This window comes from Leopardus geoffroyi, chromosome D1, assembly GCF_018350155.1.
Source record: "Leopardus geoffroyi isolate Oge1 chromosome D1, O.geoffroyi_Oge1_pat1.0, whole genome shotgun sequence".
NCBI classification, from domain to species: domain Eukaryota; kingdom Metazoa; phylum Chordata; class Mammalia; order Carnivora; family Felidae; genus Leopardus; species Leopardus geoffroyi.
The window spans coordinates 85548586-85562292 of record NC_059329.1 but is presented as its reverse complement, the minus strand read 5'-3'; the positions used below and the strand labels follow the sequence as shown (position 1 = coordinate 85562292).

The window sequence follows — 13707 nt, the reverse complement described above, 5'->3', positions numbered from 1 at the left end:
CAAAATGAAAACAGATTTAGAAAAAATTAGGAATGAGGAACCAACAGTATAGAAATATTATTTCCTAGAAACTTTTTTTTCTTGCTCATTTGTCTTTCAGTTTCACCTAGAATTGACAAAAACAAGTCCTACTGTGCTTCAGGACTTAGAAAACTATTATCCAACTACTTTTGGGTGGATAAAATGTGCTTTGGGCTGAAACCAGAACTGGGATACTTAGGCACCAAAGACACCAGCCCAACCACAAATAAGAAGGGATATTTTCTTTAATAGACAGAGCAGATTGTCCAGCAGGTATTAGAATATCACATAAAGGTTAAGTGTTATATGGTCTACAGAGTCAGATTCCCTGGTGTAAATCTTAGCTTATTTCTTATTCTAACAACAACAAATTCTGAACCAGACACTATTCTAATTCCTTTATATTTTATTGTCACATTTAATCCTAATAACAACTGGATAAGGTAGCTATCATTATTATTATTATTACAGATGAGGAAAATGAAGTACAGAGTAATCACTTACTCAAGAATCATGCCTACTAACTGGTTGGAGAAGAATGCAAACTCAGGCAGTCAGACACTATAACCCACTCTTAGCCACAAGGTGACACTGTGTATAGATCAAAACCCAATCAAGAAATTGCTAATGAGTGCCATGTGTGGTAGTAAATACCTCAGTGGAGGAGTAGGTAATATTAAGTAACCTAGGCAGAAGGAGACGGAGACAGTATGCTGGCATCATAGCATCATAGCAAACTAGCTGTGCTATTAGGGTGCTAAACATATGGTTTCTAAGGAGGGTCACACAAGCCCAAAGCAATTCCCAATTTGATGTGGTGTTGTATGTGAAGTGGATAACAAGATTTCTGGGGCAGAATCAGTGCTGTAAACTGGAGACAAACCAAGAATCATCTTCTAGTGATAATGACAAGTCCAAACCACTGACCATGGAACCAGAGATGCTTCAGCTGACATTGTCCACCATTATAATAAAGTCAATCAATTGTAACTGGCCCAGAAATGACATAAAATATAGAATTAATGCACACGACATTAAAACAGTTGTTATAATTGTATTCCATATATTCAAGAAGCTAAAGAAAAGATGGAACATGTTAAATATAGACTTGGAAGATAGAAAAAGACTCAAATCAAATTTCTAGAGATGAAAACTGCAGTATATGAAATGAAAAATATGCTGTGACTAGTGGAAGATTAGACATCGTTGAAGAATATATTAGTGATCTTGAGCAGATAGCAATACAAACTATTTACAATGAAAGCCAGAAAGAAAAAAAATTAGGTATAATTTATTGTCAAGTTAGCTAACATACAGTGTATACAGGTGTATACAGTGTTCTCTTGGCTTCAGGAGTAGATTCCTGTGATTCATCACTTGCATAAAATACCCAAATACTTGTTGGCTCATCCCAACAAGTGCCCTCCTCAATGCCCGTCACCCATTCCCCCCCATCAACCCTCAGTTTGTTCTCTGTATTTAAGTGTCTCTTATGGTTTGCCTTCCTCTCTGTTTGTAACTTTTTTTTCTTCCCTCATGGTCTTCTGTTAAGTTTCTCAAATTCCACATATGAGTGAAAGCATATGATATCTGTCTTTCTCTGACTGGCTTATTTCACTTAGCATAATACCCTCCAGTTCCATCCATGTTGTTGCAAATGGCAAGATTTCATTCTTTTCGATTGCTGAGTAATACTCCATTTTATGTATGTGTGTGTGTATGTATATGTGTGTGTGTGTGTGTGTATATATATATACACACCTTGTATGGTATATATATACCACATCATCTTTATCCATTCATCAGTTGATGGACATTTGGGCTCTTTCCATAATTTGGCTATGGTTGGTAGTGCTGCTATAAACATCGGGGTACATGTGCCCCTATGAATCAGCACTCCTGTATCCTTTGGATAAATTCCTAGTAGTGCTATTGCTGGATTGTAGGGTAATTCTATTTTTAATTTTTTGAAGAATCTACACATTGTTTTCCAGAGTAGCTGCACCAGTTTGCATTCCCACCAACAGTGCAAGAGGGTTCCCCTTACTCCACATCCTCACCAACATCTGTTGTTTCCTGAGTTGTTACTCTGACTGGTGTGAGGTGGTTATCTCAGTGTGGTTTTGATTTGTATTTCCCTTATCATGAGCAATGTTCAGCATCTTCTCATGTGTCTGTTAGCCATTGGCTGTCTTCTTTCGGAAAGTGTCTATTTATTTCTTCTGCCCATTTCTTCACTGGATTGTTTATTTTTCTTGGGTGTTGATTTTGATAAGTTCTTTATAGATTTTTGATACTAACCCTTTATATGATATGTCATTTGAAAATATCTTCTCCCATTTTTGTTGGTTGCCTTTTAGTTTGTCGATTGTTTCCTTTGCTGTGCAGGAGCTTTTTATATTGATGAGGTCCCAATGGTTCATTTTTGCTTTTATTTCCCTTGCCTTCAGAGACGAGCCAAGTAAGAAGTTGCCGTGGCCAAGGTCAAAGAGGTTGTTGCCTATTTTCTCAGAGAACAGTCTATCAGTAAGATATGAGAAATTTTATAATGCCTGTTTTGTGAGTAATCAGAGTCTCTGAAGGAAGACACAGGGAACAAAAAAATATTGGAAGAGATGATAGCTGAAAAATTTCCAAATTTTGTGAAAACTATAACCCACAGATCCAAGAAATTCAAAAACTTCCAAGCACAAGAAACATGAGGAAAAAAACCAAGTTGTCCACTCCGCTCTATTCAGCATTGCATTGGAACTTTTAGCAAGTGTAACAAGAAAAGGAAAAGAAATAAAAGACATCTAGATATGAACTGAAGAAGTTAAACTGTCTTTATTTTCAGTTAACATGATTGCTATGTAGAAACTCCTATAAAATATACAAGAAGTTTCTAGAACTAATAAATGAGTTTAGCAAGTTTGAGGACTTGAGATCAATATACATATGTTGGTTGTATTCTTATATACTGGCAACAAGCAATTTTTGAAATTAAAATTTAAAAACACCATTTACAGTAACATCAAAGGTATGACATATTTAAGGATAAATCAGACAAAATATGTGTATGACTTCTGCACTGAAAACTACAAAACATTGCTAAATGAAATTAAAAAACTAAATAGATGCTAAGATATACTGTGTTCATAGATTAGAAGACTCAATATCATCATGATGTCCATTCTCCTCCATATATTTATTATTTGTTTTTAATGTTTATTTATTTTTGAGAGAGAGAAAGTGCCTGCATGGGGGAGGGGGAGGAGCAGAAAGAGGAGGAGGGGCAGAGAGAGAGAGAGGGGAACAGGGGATCTGAAGGGGGCTCTGAGCTGATAGCAGAGAACCCCATGTGGTGCTTGAACCCATGGACCAAGAGATATGGCTGAACTGAAGTCAGACAGCTAAACACCTGAGACACCCAGGGGCCCTTCTCCTCCATATATTTAAGTGCAATCTCAATCAAAACCCTGGAAAGTTTTTTTAATAGAAATTATCAAGTTGATTTAAAAATTCATACAGAAATGCAAAGGATCTAAAATAGGCAAAATAATTTTGTTAAAGAAGAACAAAGCTGGAAGAACTATTTTGCCTGGCCTCAGGCTAATTATAAAACTGTAGTTATTAAAAGAGTGTGCTATTGGCACCAAAGTAGACCATTACATTGATGAAACAGAATAGAGTATCCCTAAATAGATAGACACATATATGATCAATTGATTTTTGATGAAAGTGGGAGATTCACTGGAGAAAGAATGTTTTTGACAAACGGTGGTGGAACAATTGAATATACATATGCAAAAGATAAAAATAAAAAATAACTTGATCCATGCCTCTCCCACCATATATATATAGTAATTAACTCAACATGGATCATAGACGTAAATATAAAACCTTAAAACTATACATATTGTAGATGAAAATAGAAGAAAATGTTTATGATCTTGTATTAGTCAAAACTTTCTTAGACATGACTCCAAAAGCATGATCCACAAGGATATAAATTGATAAATTGGACTCCATTAAAATTAAGAATTTCTGCTCTTTGAAAGATACTGTTAAAATATTGACAAGACAGGCTACACACAAAGAAAAAAATATTTGCAAATAATGTATATTTGCAGAATACACACACAACTCAAGAAAACATGGGCAGATAAATGATTTGGACAAATGCTTTAACAAGTAAGAGATACAGTTGGCCTATGAAAAGTTGTTAATCATTATTTGAATGCAAGATTAACCTACAATGAAGTACCACTAAATATACAGTAGAATGTCTAATGTTTAAAAGACTGACCATACCAAGTGTTGGGAAGATGTGAAGCAACTACAATACTCATACCTACTTGGCAGAAATATAAAATGGTTGTCATTTTAAAAGAGTTGCTACTTTCCTAAAATATATACATATATACACGTTCATATGCAGATATATACATGTTTCAGGTATAAACATATATCTACCTTATTGCCAAGCCATTCCGCTCTGGAAATTCAATCAAGAGAAATGAAAGTAGATATCCTTTAAAGAACTTGTACATGAATGTTCACAGCAGCTTTATTTCTAAAGCCAGAAGTGAAAACTGGAAACAACGCAAGTGTACATCCATAAGTGAATGGATAAATAAATTGTGGCATATCTATATGATAAAATATTACTCAGCAATAAAAAGGAACCAACTCTTGATACATGCATCAGTGAATTTCAAAGTAATTATATTGAGGGGAAGGAGCGAAATCATGAAGGGAGAGTATATTGTTTCATTCCATTTATGTAAAATTTTAGAAAATGGTAACTAATCTAGAAAGTAGAATAGTGCTTGCCTGGAGATAGGAAGGTGGGGAGGGGTAGGAGAATGAGATTAAAAAGGGGCACAAGGAAACTTTGGGGGTGATTTTTGGGGGAGAGATGGACATGGGTATGTTCATTGTCCTGATTGTTGTGATGTTTTAATAGGTATGTACATGTTTCAAAACTTGTGAAATTTTACACTTCAAATATGTGCCCGTTAGTTGTGCAATATTTTACAATATTGTATGTCAGTTATTTCTTAAAAAAGCTGTTTTTTAAAAGTACAAAAAGACAAACTAGGGAACAAACAAAAAAAGCAAAATGGTGGGTAAAGAATGACTAAGTGCTTACTTTAGAAGGAAATGGTAAGGGAAGACCACTCTCAGTGGAAGAATTTATCAGTGGTCTCAGTCAAAATGGTAGGTGTTTGGAAAGGTTATATATAGCTTGAAGAACATGCTATTCATGCCCAGAGGTTTCCCTGGGCTTATTGGATACTGAAATTAGTGCTGATTTGGCCTTACCCCACTGAGGTTTACTTCCTACTCTGGCCAGGATGGTCACAGAATTGAGTAAGACTGAAGCCACAAACTTGATATCCTCGTTGCCTATAGAGAAGAGAGCTTGAGTGAGAAAAGAGATAATAATTTTAAAAAATTGTATTATGTTTAACTTGAAAAAAATCTCTAGGGCACCTGGGTGGCTCAGTCTAATGAGTGTCCAACTTCAGCTCAGGTCATGATCTTGCGGTTCGTGAGTTCGAGCCCCACGTCAGGCTCTGTGCTGACAGCTCAGAGCTTGGAACCTGCTTTGGATTTTGTGTCTCCCTTTCTCTCTGCCCCTTCCCTGCTCATACTCTGTCTGTCTCTCTCAAAAATAAATAAACATTAAACAAAATTTAAATCTCCACTTACAAGAAAAGATTTGGTTTAATTCAGGAAGGAAGGAAAGAAGAGAGAGGGAGAGAAGGAGAAAGGCAGGATGGGCAGGAGTGGGGGGAGAAGGGAGAATTCCTATGCAAATGAAGATTATTTCCCTTTATATTAATGCAACCTGATTTTTATCTGAGAAGCAAAATCTATTGCAAAATGGAAGCAAATAGTAGAAAATTTGGAAAACCAGAAGTTCTCACTAACTGTGAAGCTACATTTTGTTTTTTAGAAAGCAGAGGGACCAAGATTTTTAGTGTTTACCTCACCTCTGATACTTTCAAGTATATTTATCTTTTCCAGAGTATCTGAAGTGCCTGTGTGGCTTATTATTTTTTTTAAACACAACCATATTTTATTTTAAATAATGTAAATATCCTCATACAACTTCTAGAGACATTTTTTTTCCTTTTCTCCTAAGTAGTATAATATGATCTTAACAAAAACTATGAGTCAAGATACAGTCTTTCAAGTAAAAAAAATCATAGAACTAGCACTAAAAGTAGCAACCTGACAATTCATAGAGAATATTGTAAACATATCATGCCTCATTAGGTCGGTTATGTCTCATTTGGTGTCGCTCATCTTATTCTTATTCAATATAGCAAATGCTTGCAATATTGTATTTAATATTTTTTCTGTGATGTGCATCTGGCCATGAGTGGATGGAAGGCAGATCAATGATGTCATTACCAAGTGATCTGAAAATCATAGAAAATTATAAAAATCATAAATCTTAAAGTCAAAGCTGCTTCTTTTTAAAAGATATTTTGGACATCTTACAAACCAGTTGCATCAAAGTCCTTTAATAAGGCCACCATTTAATCTTTATTTTGCTTCATCTTTAAAGAATGTGAATATGGAGGATCTGGAGTTTAGTGTTAAATTCACAAACTAATTAAAGCAACACATATACACACACACACCCATACCGCCATGTGGACACAGAGGTTAGATTATGGAGATAACAAACAAGGGACCCATAGATTTTGTTTGGCTGCACATTATTATAATATTTTAAATTACTTGTGAGCCTATAGAAATAGGGAGATTTTACACACAAAAATTACATATTTCTGTGTTTTCTTGAAAAAACAATCACAAGAATGGGAAGTATTGGACTTTCATCATCTCATGACACCGGTCATGCAGGGACAAATTCAGATGGAACATATACCCTCTGATTTTCTATATTCTCCACTGTTCCCAGTAATAGCCCTCACACTAGCTCTAGCCTGGTTTATTCATTTCTATTACCTGTCTGATAATCTTTACTACCTTCCTTATTTCAATGTTAGTCTTTCAGTTATGGTGTTTTGGATCTACTCCCCCCCCCCTTAGGCCTTGCTGGAAATGAAATGATAACTAGCCAACATTAATCTAGACTAGGTTAAACACTACTCTAAAGACACCATTAACTACAACCCTCAAGTGTAGCTGTGTAGTGCTAGGTGCAGAGATGAAAAGACAAGTAAACAGACAGCAGGTTACCAGGTAATCAGAGAGGCTGAAAATCATCTCTTTGGTCAAGTCTTGAAGTTTTAGGAGGCTAAGAGTTAGAATAAAGCAGAATGACAAACTGCACAATATAGAAAGGACCATTTGCCATGCATCAGACATGTAAGTAATATTCAAACATACAGATAACACTATTAGAGATGTCAACATCAAATAGAAAATTGTCTATGTGTAACTTCACAATTGGATTGATGGATGAAATTTCTTATCTCTACTCCTACTGTGTTAAGAATCATGGAGGGAAAATCCCTTTGTCTGTTCTCTGTGGATCCTACTTTTGGTCCTGGTAAGATTGGAAGACACCAGAGCTGTTGGAAGCTGTCTGGGAAAATAGATTTGTCATTGTGAAGCATGATGATGGTCCTTCTTACAGTCAACTGGGAAATAATGAATTTTAGCCTAGGAAATTTCCCCTAACTGAACTGTCAGTTATGGGCTGCCTTCTTGCCTCTACCCTCTGATAAATGGCATATTTCAAAGAAAAAAGTGTGTGTGTGTGTATGTGTGTGTACACACGTTTTATAGATTCTCAATAGGAATAGTATAATGCATGTGCATACTCAATGAGTTACAATGAGTAAGCTTCCCAGGGCAGATAGTTATTTCCTCACTTGTGAAAGAAGAGAGAGTATGTAACTTGTCTTGGAAGTCATATGCTTTCAGACGAGGAAGGACTCTAAAGAGTATCTATTCCAAAACCTTCTTTACTAGTAGAAGTAGTAATAGTCGTGATGGTGGTGGTTGTGATAATAATAATAATAATAATAATAATATCATTATCTTATAAGAAATTCCAAGCCCAGGGGAGCCTGGGTGGCTCACTTGGTTGAGTATCTGACTCTTGATTTTGGCTCAGGTCAGGATCCCAGGGTTGTGGGATTGAGCCCCGCATCAGACTGCACTGAACATGAAGCCTGCTTGGAATCCTCTCTCTCTCCCTCTGTCCCTCTGCCCAGCTCATGCTCTCTCTCTAAAATTAAAATGAAATGAAATGAAATGAAATTCCAAGTCTACTAGAAACTAAATGATCTAGAAAGGTCATGTATCTAATCTAGTTAATGTCAGATCCAAGACTGGATTGTAAGTCTCTCAACCTTAGTCCAGCACACATCATGATATTTATGACTTTGATTCTTGGATGAAATACTGCTTCTTCATTATCCTCTCTTTTTGTCATTATTGGTATTGTTATTACTAGTTTTAACTTTTGTTTTTGTTTCTCTGTAAAAAAATCTTTTTAGGGGCACCTGGGTGGCTCAGTCAGTTAAGCATCTGACTTCAGCGCAGGTCATGCTCTCACAGTTCATAAGTTCCAGCCCCACGGTCATGCTCTGTACTGACAGCTCAGACCTGGAGCCTGCTTCAGATTCTGTGTCTCCCTCTCTCTCTGCCTCTCCCCTGCTTGTGCTCTCTCTTTCTTTCTTAAAAATAAATAAATAAATGTTAAAAAATTTTAAAAAATAAATAAAAAATCTTTTTAGCTGTTGCTTGTTCACCAAGAAGAGGAAATTCTATGGCATTTTCTAATTCAATCCCATATGAGCATCATTGCATATTGGATCTAAATTTGATTTCTTTACATATAAAATGCCTTGAAAAATGAACAGATGAACTTTTTTTTGTAGGAATTTTATTTTGCATATGTTTATTTATTTTGAGAGAGAGAGAGAGAGAGAGAGAGCTGGGAAGGGGCAGAGAGAGAGGGAGAGAGAAAACTCCAACCAGACTCCACCCTGTCAGCATAGAGCCTGACGTGGGGCTCGATATCACTAGCTGTGAGATCATGACCTGAGCCAAAACAAGAGTCAGATGCTTAACTGACTGAGCCACCCAAGTGCCCCTGTAGGAATTTTATTTTTTAAAGAAGTTATTATATATTAGAATGATATCTTCTCATCCTGCCTACTATAGACATCACATGAGAGGTTTGTTTTTTATAACTTTGGTAATAAAATTTAAAGGTGACATTTATAGATATATGTAGAAAGAGACTCCTGATAGAAAAACTACTAGTAAGCTCACAAGGCTTATATATGATATAAAACTACATGTTTGCAAAATTTCCTAGGCAATTCTTGAGCAGCATTTGAGCTGTGATAAAATTTGAGAAATGCTAGGAAATTTGTATTTATTTTCTTATCCAAGTTATAGTTTATGTTCTTTAGCTACCCACTGAGAAGATCCCTAAACTGCCATATATTAATTTCAAACCATTTTTCATAATGGCCTCATTATTAATTTTTAGGGTTATGACATTTTAACATTTTATTGACATATCTATTTATTCAAAGATATCTTTATTCTCCTATCACGACTGTGATCAGCTCTAAGGACACATGTGGTATCTACCCTCACACTGGTGAACATCTCTCCTGTTGTATTATTATTTGAGAAAAAGATGCTACAAATTCAGAAAATCAAAACTGAAACCTATGTAGTTTATGTTTGTATAAGCACATTCATCCTCAAGTCAACACTGTAATTCAATTAAAAGACAACATTTTGAATTTTACAGCTTTTGACAGTTAGCATCAGCATATTAATTACCAATTTTAGAGTCTTGCACTTTGAAAAATTATCATTTTCCATTTTATTTATCTTGAAGAAATATGCTCACAATAATTTATGCAACAGGAGGAATTGCCTGTAAGCAATAAAGTTGCTCTGAGTTACAGCTATTCTGCGTTAAAATGATCTAAATTTTATCAAAACCCAGCACATTTCCATCAAAGCATTACAGCAGTCACTTATTATTATTATTATTATTATTATTATTATTATTATTTTAAAGTTTATTTATTTATTTCGAGAGAGAGAGAGCGTGAGCACGGGAGGGGCAGAGAGAGCGGGCGAGAGAGAGAATCCCAAGCAAGCCCCAACTAGGGGCTCAAGTTCACTAACTGTGAGATCGTGACCTAAACAGAAATGAAGAGTTTGTCACTTAACTGACTGAGACACCCAGGAGCCCCACTTATTATTATTTTTAAAAGGACTGTAGTTGTAAGATCGGGATTGACAGCCTTAAAGACCAGCAATAATGTTGTTTTTATTATTGCTTCTTTTAGTGGTTGAAACATGAGGTTTTTCAGCACCTCAGGAGAATTTATATAGTATGAAACTATTTACTGAATACATAATCACAGTTGTGTAAAAAACTGTGTTCATACCAAAGTTTTTTTTTTTTTTTTTAAGTCTATTTATTTATTTTTGAAAGAGAGGCAGGGGCAGAAAGAGAGGGAGAGAGAGAATCCCAGGCAGGTTCCACACTGTCAGCCCAGAGACTGACATGGGGCTCAAATTCACAAACCATGAGATCATGACTTGAGCCAAAATTGAGAGTCACATACTTAACTGACGGGGCCACCCAGGCACCCCTCATATCAAAATGTTTTAGGTCACTAAGATTATGCATCAAATTCTAATTAATGAGCCTAAACTATTTATTCCATTAAAAAAAAATTTAATGTTTATTTATTTTTGACAGAGAGAGAGAGAGAGACAGAGCATGAGCAGGGGAGGGTCAGAGAGAGAGGGAGACACAGAATCCGAAGCAGGCTCCAAACTCTGAGCTGTTAACACAGAGCCCGACATGGGGCTCAAACTCACAGACTGCGAGATCATGACCTGAGCCAAAGTCGGACGCTCAATCGACTGAGTCACCCAGGCGCCCCTGTTCCATTTTTAATCTTCAAGTAACACAAAGTAATTTGTGTCGTAGTTTTCCAATATAATTGAGAAGATGTCCAGCTGAAAGTCGCATGCTCTGGGTTCTAGTACCTATTTGATACTACCTAGCTCTGTGATTTTTGATCAGCTCACCTCATTTCTCTGTATCTCACTTTATTCATCACTGTTCCCTTAAAATTCTCAATCTTTGTGTTATTGTCTTGGTTAATGAATATTATTATTATAATCATAAATTTTAGTCCAGGACCCTAAGTCAATATTTTTTTTTTTAATTTTAGAGAGTGTGAGCAGGGGAGAGAGGAAGAGGGAGAATCTTAAGCAGACTCCGCACTTAGCAGGGAGAGTGATGCAGGGCTTGATCCCACAACCTGGCATCATGACCAGAGTCAAAATCAAGAGTCAGACGCTCAACTGACTGAGCCACCCAGGAGCTCCTCCCCAATTTTTTTTTAAGCTTCTCTTTTCCTTTATCAATTACAAAATAAAAAGATCTCCAGAAAGACTAACACCCCTAATACCTTCCTCATCCCTACCCAAAGCTGAAATTGAGCAGCAATTACATTTGCTGAAAGCCTGAGAATCGATTCTTGGCTTAGGGATCAGTTAGACCTTGAAAGGTGTTTCATAAGATAATCTTACCCAAGTTTTAAAATTCTTCGTATTTTCTCACATTCCTGTTCCTCTCTTCTCCATTCTAATTTCACTTTATTTTAATAGTGTCATGTTCTCTTCTAGTTTACCTAAATTTGACTCCTGAGACTTATCTTTGCCTCCTCTTTCTAACCCCAACCCCATTTACTCTATCATCAAATCAGTTCTTCTTTCATAATAAGGATGTTGTCTTTCCTTCCCCCACTGCTCTCAACTCTTCTAGTTCAGTGTTTTTAAAAGTCTGGTCTGTAGACCACACACATCCAAGTTCCCTAGAGTTCTTATGATTGGAATCACTTGCAATACCTGTTAATGTAGCTTTTGTGGGGTGGGGGTCCAGACCTTCAGAATCAAAATTAAGGATAGGGGCTTGGAAACCTACATTATTATCAAGTATCTATCTCAAAATGCCCAGGAATTCTTCACATTTTCTAACATAAATTGGATGTGAGCAAAAGATTAATGCATACTGAGCCAGTTTTGGACTGCTGCCTTGGCATGTTCTGCTCAGATCGTAAAGCGCCTTGCTTTAGAATACAGCATTACCTGACACCTCTTATTCCTAACCATTGATGTTTCTGTCAAAACTCAGAGGCAGTAGGAAAAGTCTTGTTTAACATCCCATTACACTTAATTTAATTCATTTGTCCTACCTTTTTAAGGTTTCTAAATATTAATGAATACATGATTAGTTAATTTAGGCCCGATTAGCTTCATCATATTTTAGTTTTTCTTTTTTTACTCAGACTTAGTTTAAAAAATATGATATTCCTTAATAAAATTCTCTGGTCATTTCCAAAACAGGTGTCCATGGTATCCTTTTCCATCCCCTCTTCTTAATCCTTATACTTACTTATACTTACTTTTTTTCTGTCTTATAGAGAGAGGATCTCTTTTGGAAACAAATTTCTAGAATATTTTTATTGATTCTATTTATTCTCTAAAACTCTTAATCGCTGTTGCCCTGGGTAATTCACACAGCACTGCCACCACCACCACTCCTTTGGGTACCAAAGAAATTGGCTGTCTTAGGGAAGGAAGTTTTCAGTTGGTGAGGTAGCAGTGATGATAGTAGAATGAATGGGAGAATGGGCAGTCCTCTTCCTGCCTGGATATGGAAAACGATCCTTTCATTTGAAACCTACAGAATGTTTCAGTGTGGAGAAAAGTTGTCAGTGTCTAAATTACATTTTTATTACAGACATAAAGGAGATAATTCTCAGAAGTGGGTGTTTGGAACTGACAGCTGCATTTATTCTAAGGTAAGGACTTTGTAAGTCACAGCTTTTATTCTTAAAATTTTTTGTTCTCAGGTTCTTATAAATGCAGTGCCTATTGTTAAGAGCAAGAAATGCTTTTTATGCACAACGATTTCCCTGTGCCCAGAAGTTTAGAATATAACTTAACTCAATACTTTCCTGTAAGGTTTTGTTTGACTTTAAATTACAAGTTTTCCAAAACCAAAAATAAATCTTTCCAATCCATCACTGTGATATCCATTACTATGATACAACCCGGCATTTCAGGGCACCGTTTTTTTTTCTTCCTATTATTTTTAAAACTTTTTTTTTAATGTTTATTTTTGAGAGAGAAAGAGAGAGAGAGCAGGGCAGGAGCAGAGAGAGAGGGAGACACAGAATTCGAAGCAGGCTCCAGGTTCTGAGCTGCCAGCACAGAGCCCAATGTGGGGCTCGAACTCACAGACCGCGAGATCATGAGCTGAGCTGAGGTCGGATGCTCAACCGACTGAGCCACCTAGGTGTCCCTCTATTATTTTTAGATTTAGTTTAATTTATTTTTTTATTGAGGTATAATTGACATATAACATTGCATAAGTTTATACATGTTGATTTATTACTTTATATATTGCAAAATGATTTTCATAGCATTTGCTAACACCTCTATTACATCACATAATTATCATGCTTTTTGTGGAAATTAACTCTTTTAAAAACTTTCAAGTATGTAATACATTATTGTTGACTATAATCACTATGCTATGCATTAGGTCTCCAGAAATTATTGATTTAATAGTTGCAAATTTGCACTGGTAAATATCATCTCAATTCTCTCTCCCTCTCACCACCATTCCTTTCTCTGCTTCTGAGTTCAGCTTTT

General features: G+C 36.0%; 1 protein-coding gene across 2 annotated transcripts in view; it reads left to right on the top strand.

Moving 5' to 3' along the window:
* Nucleotides 1-13707, top strand: part of DCDC1 (doublecortin domain containing 1) — a 483981-nt gene that overhangs the window by 273231 nt on the left and 197043 nt on the right. For both annotated transcript variants that reach the window (XM_045484847.1, XM_045484848.1), the window contains one exon: nt 12791-12851. In XM_045484847.1, the coding sequence (XP_045340803.1) occupies nt 12791-12851 (61 nt within the window). The remainder of the gene's footprint in view (nt 1-12790; nt 12852-13707) is intronic.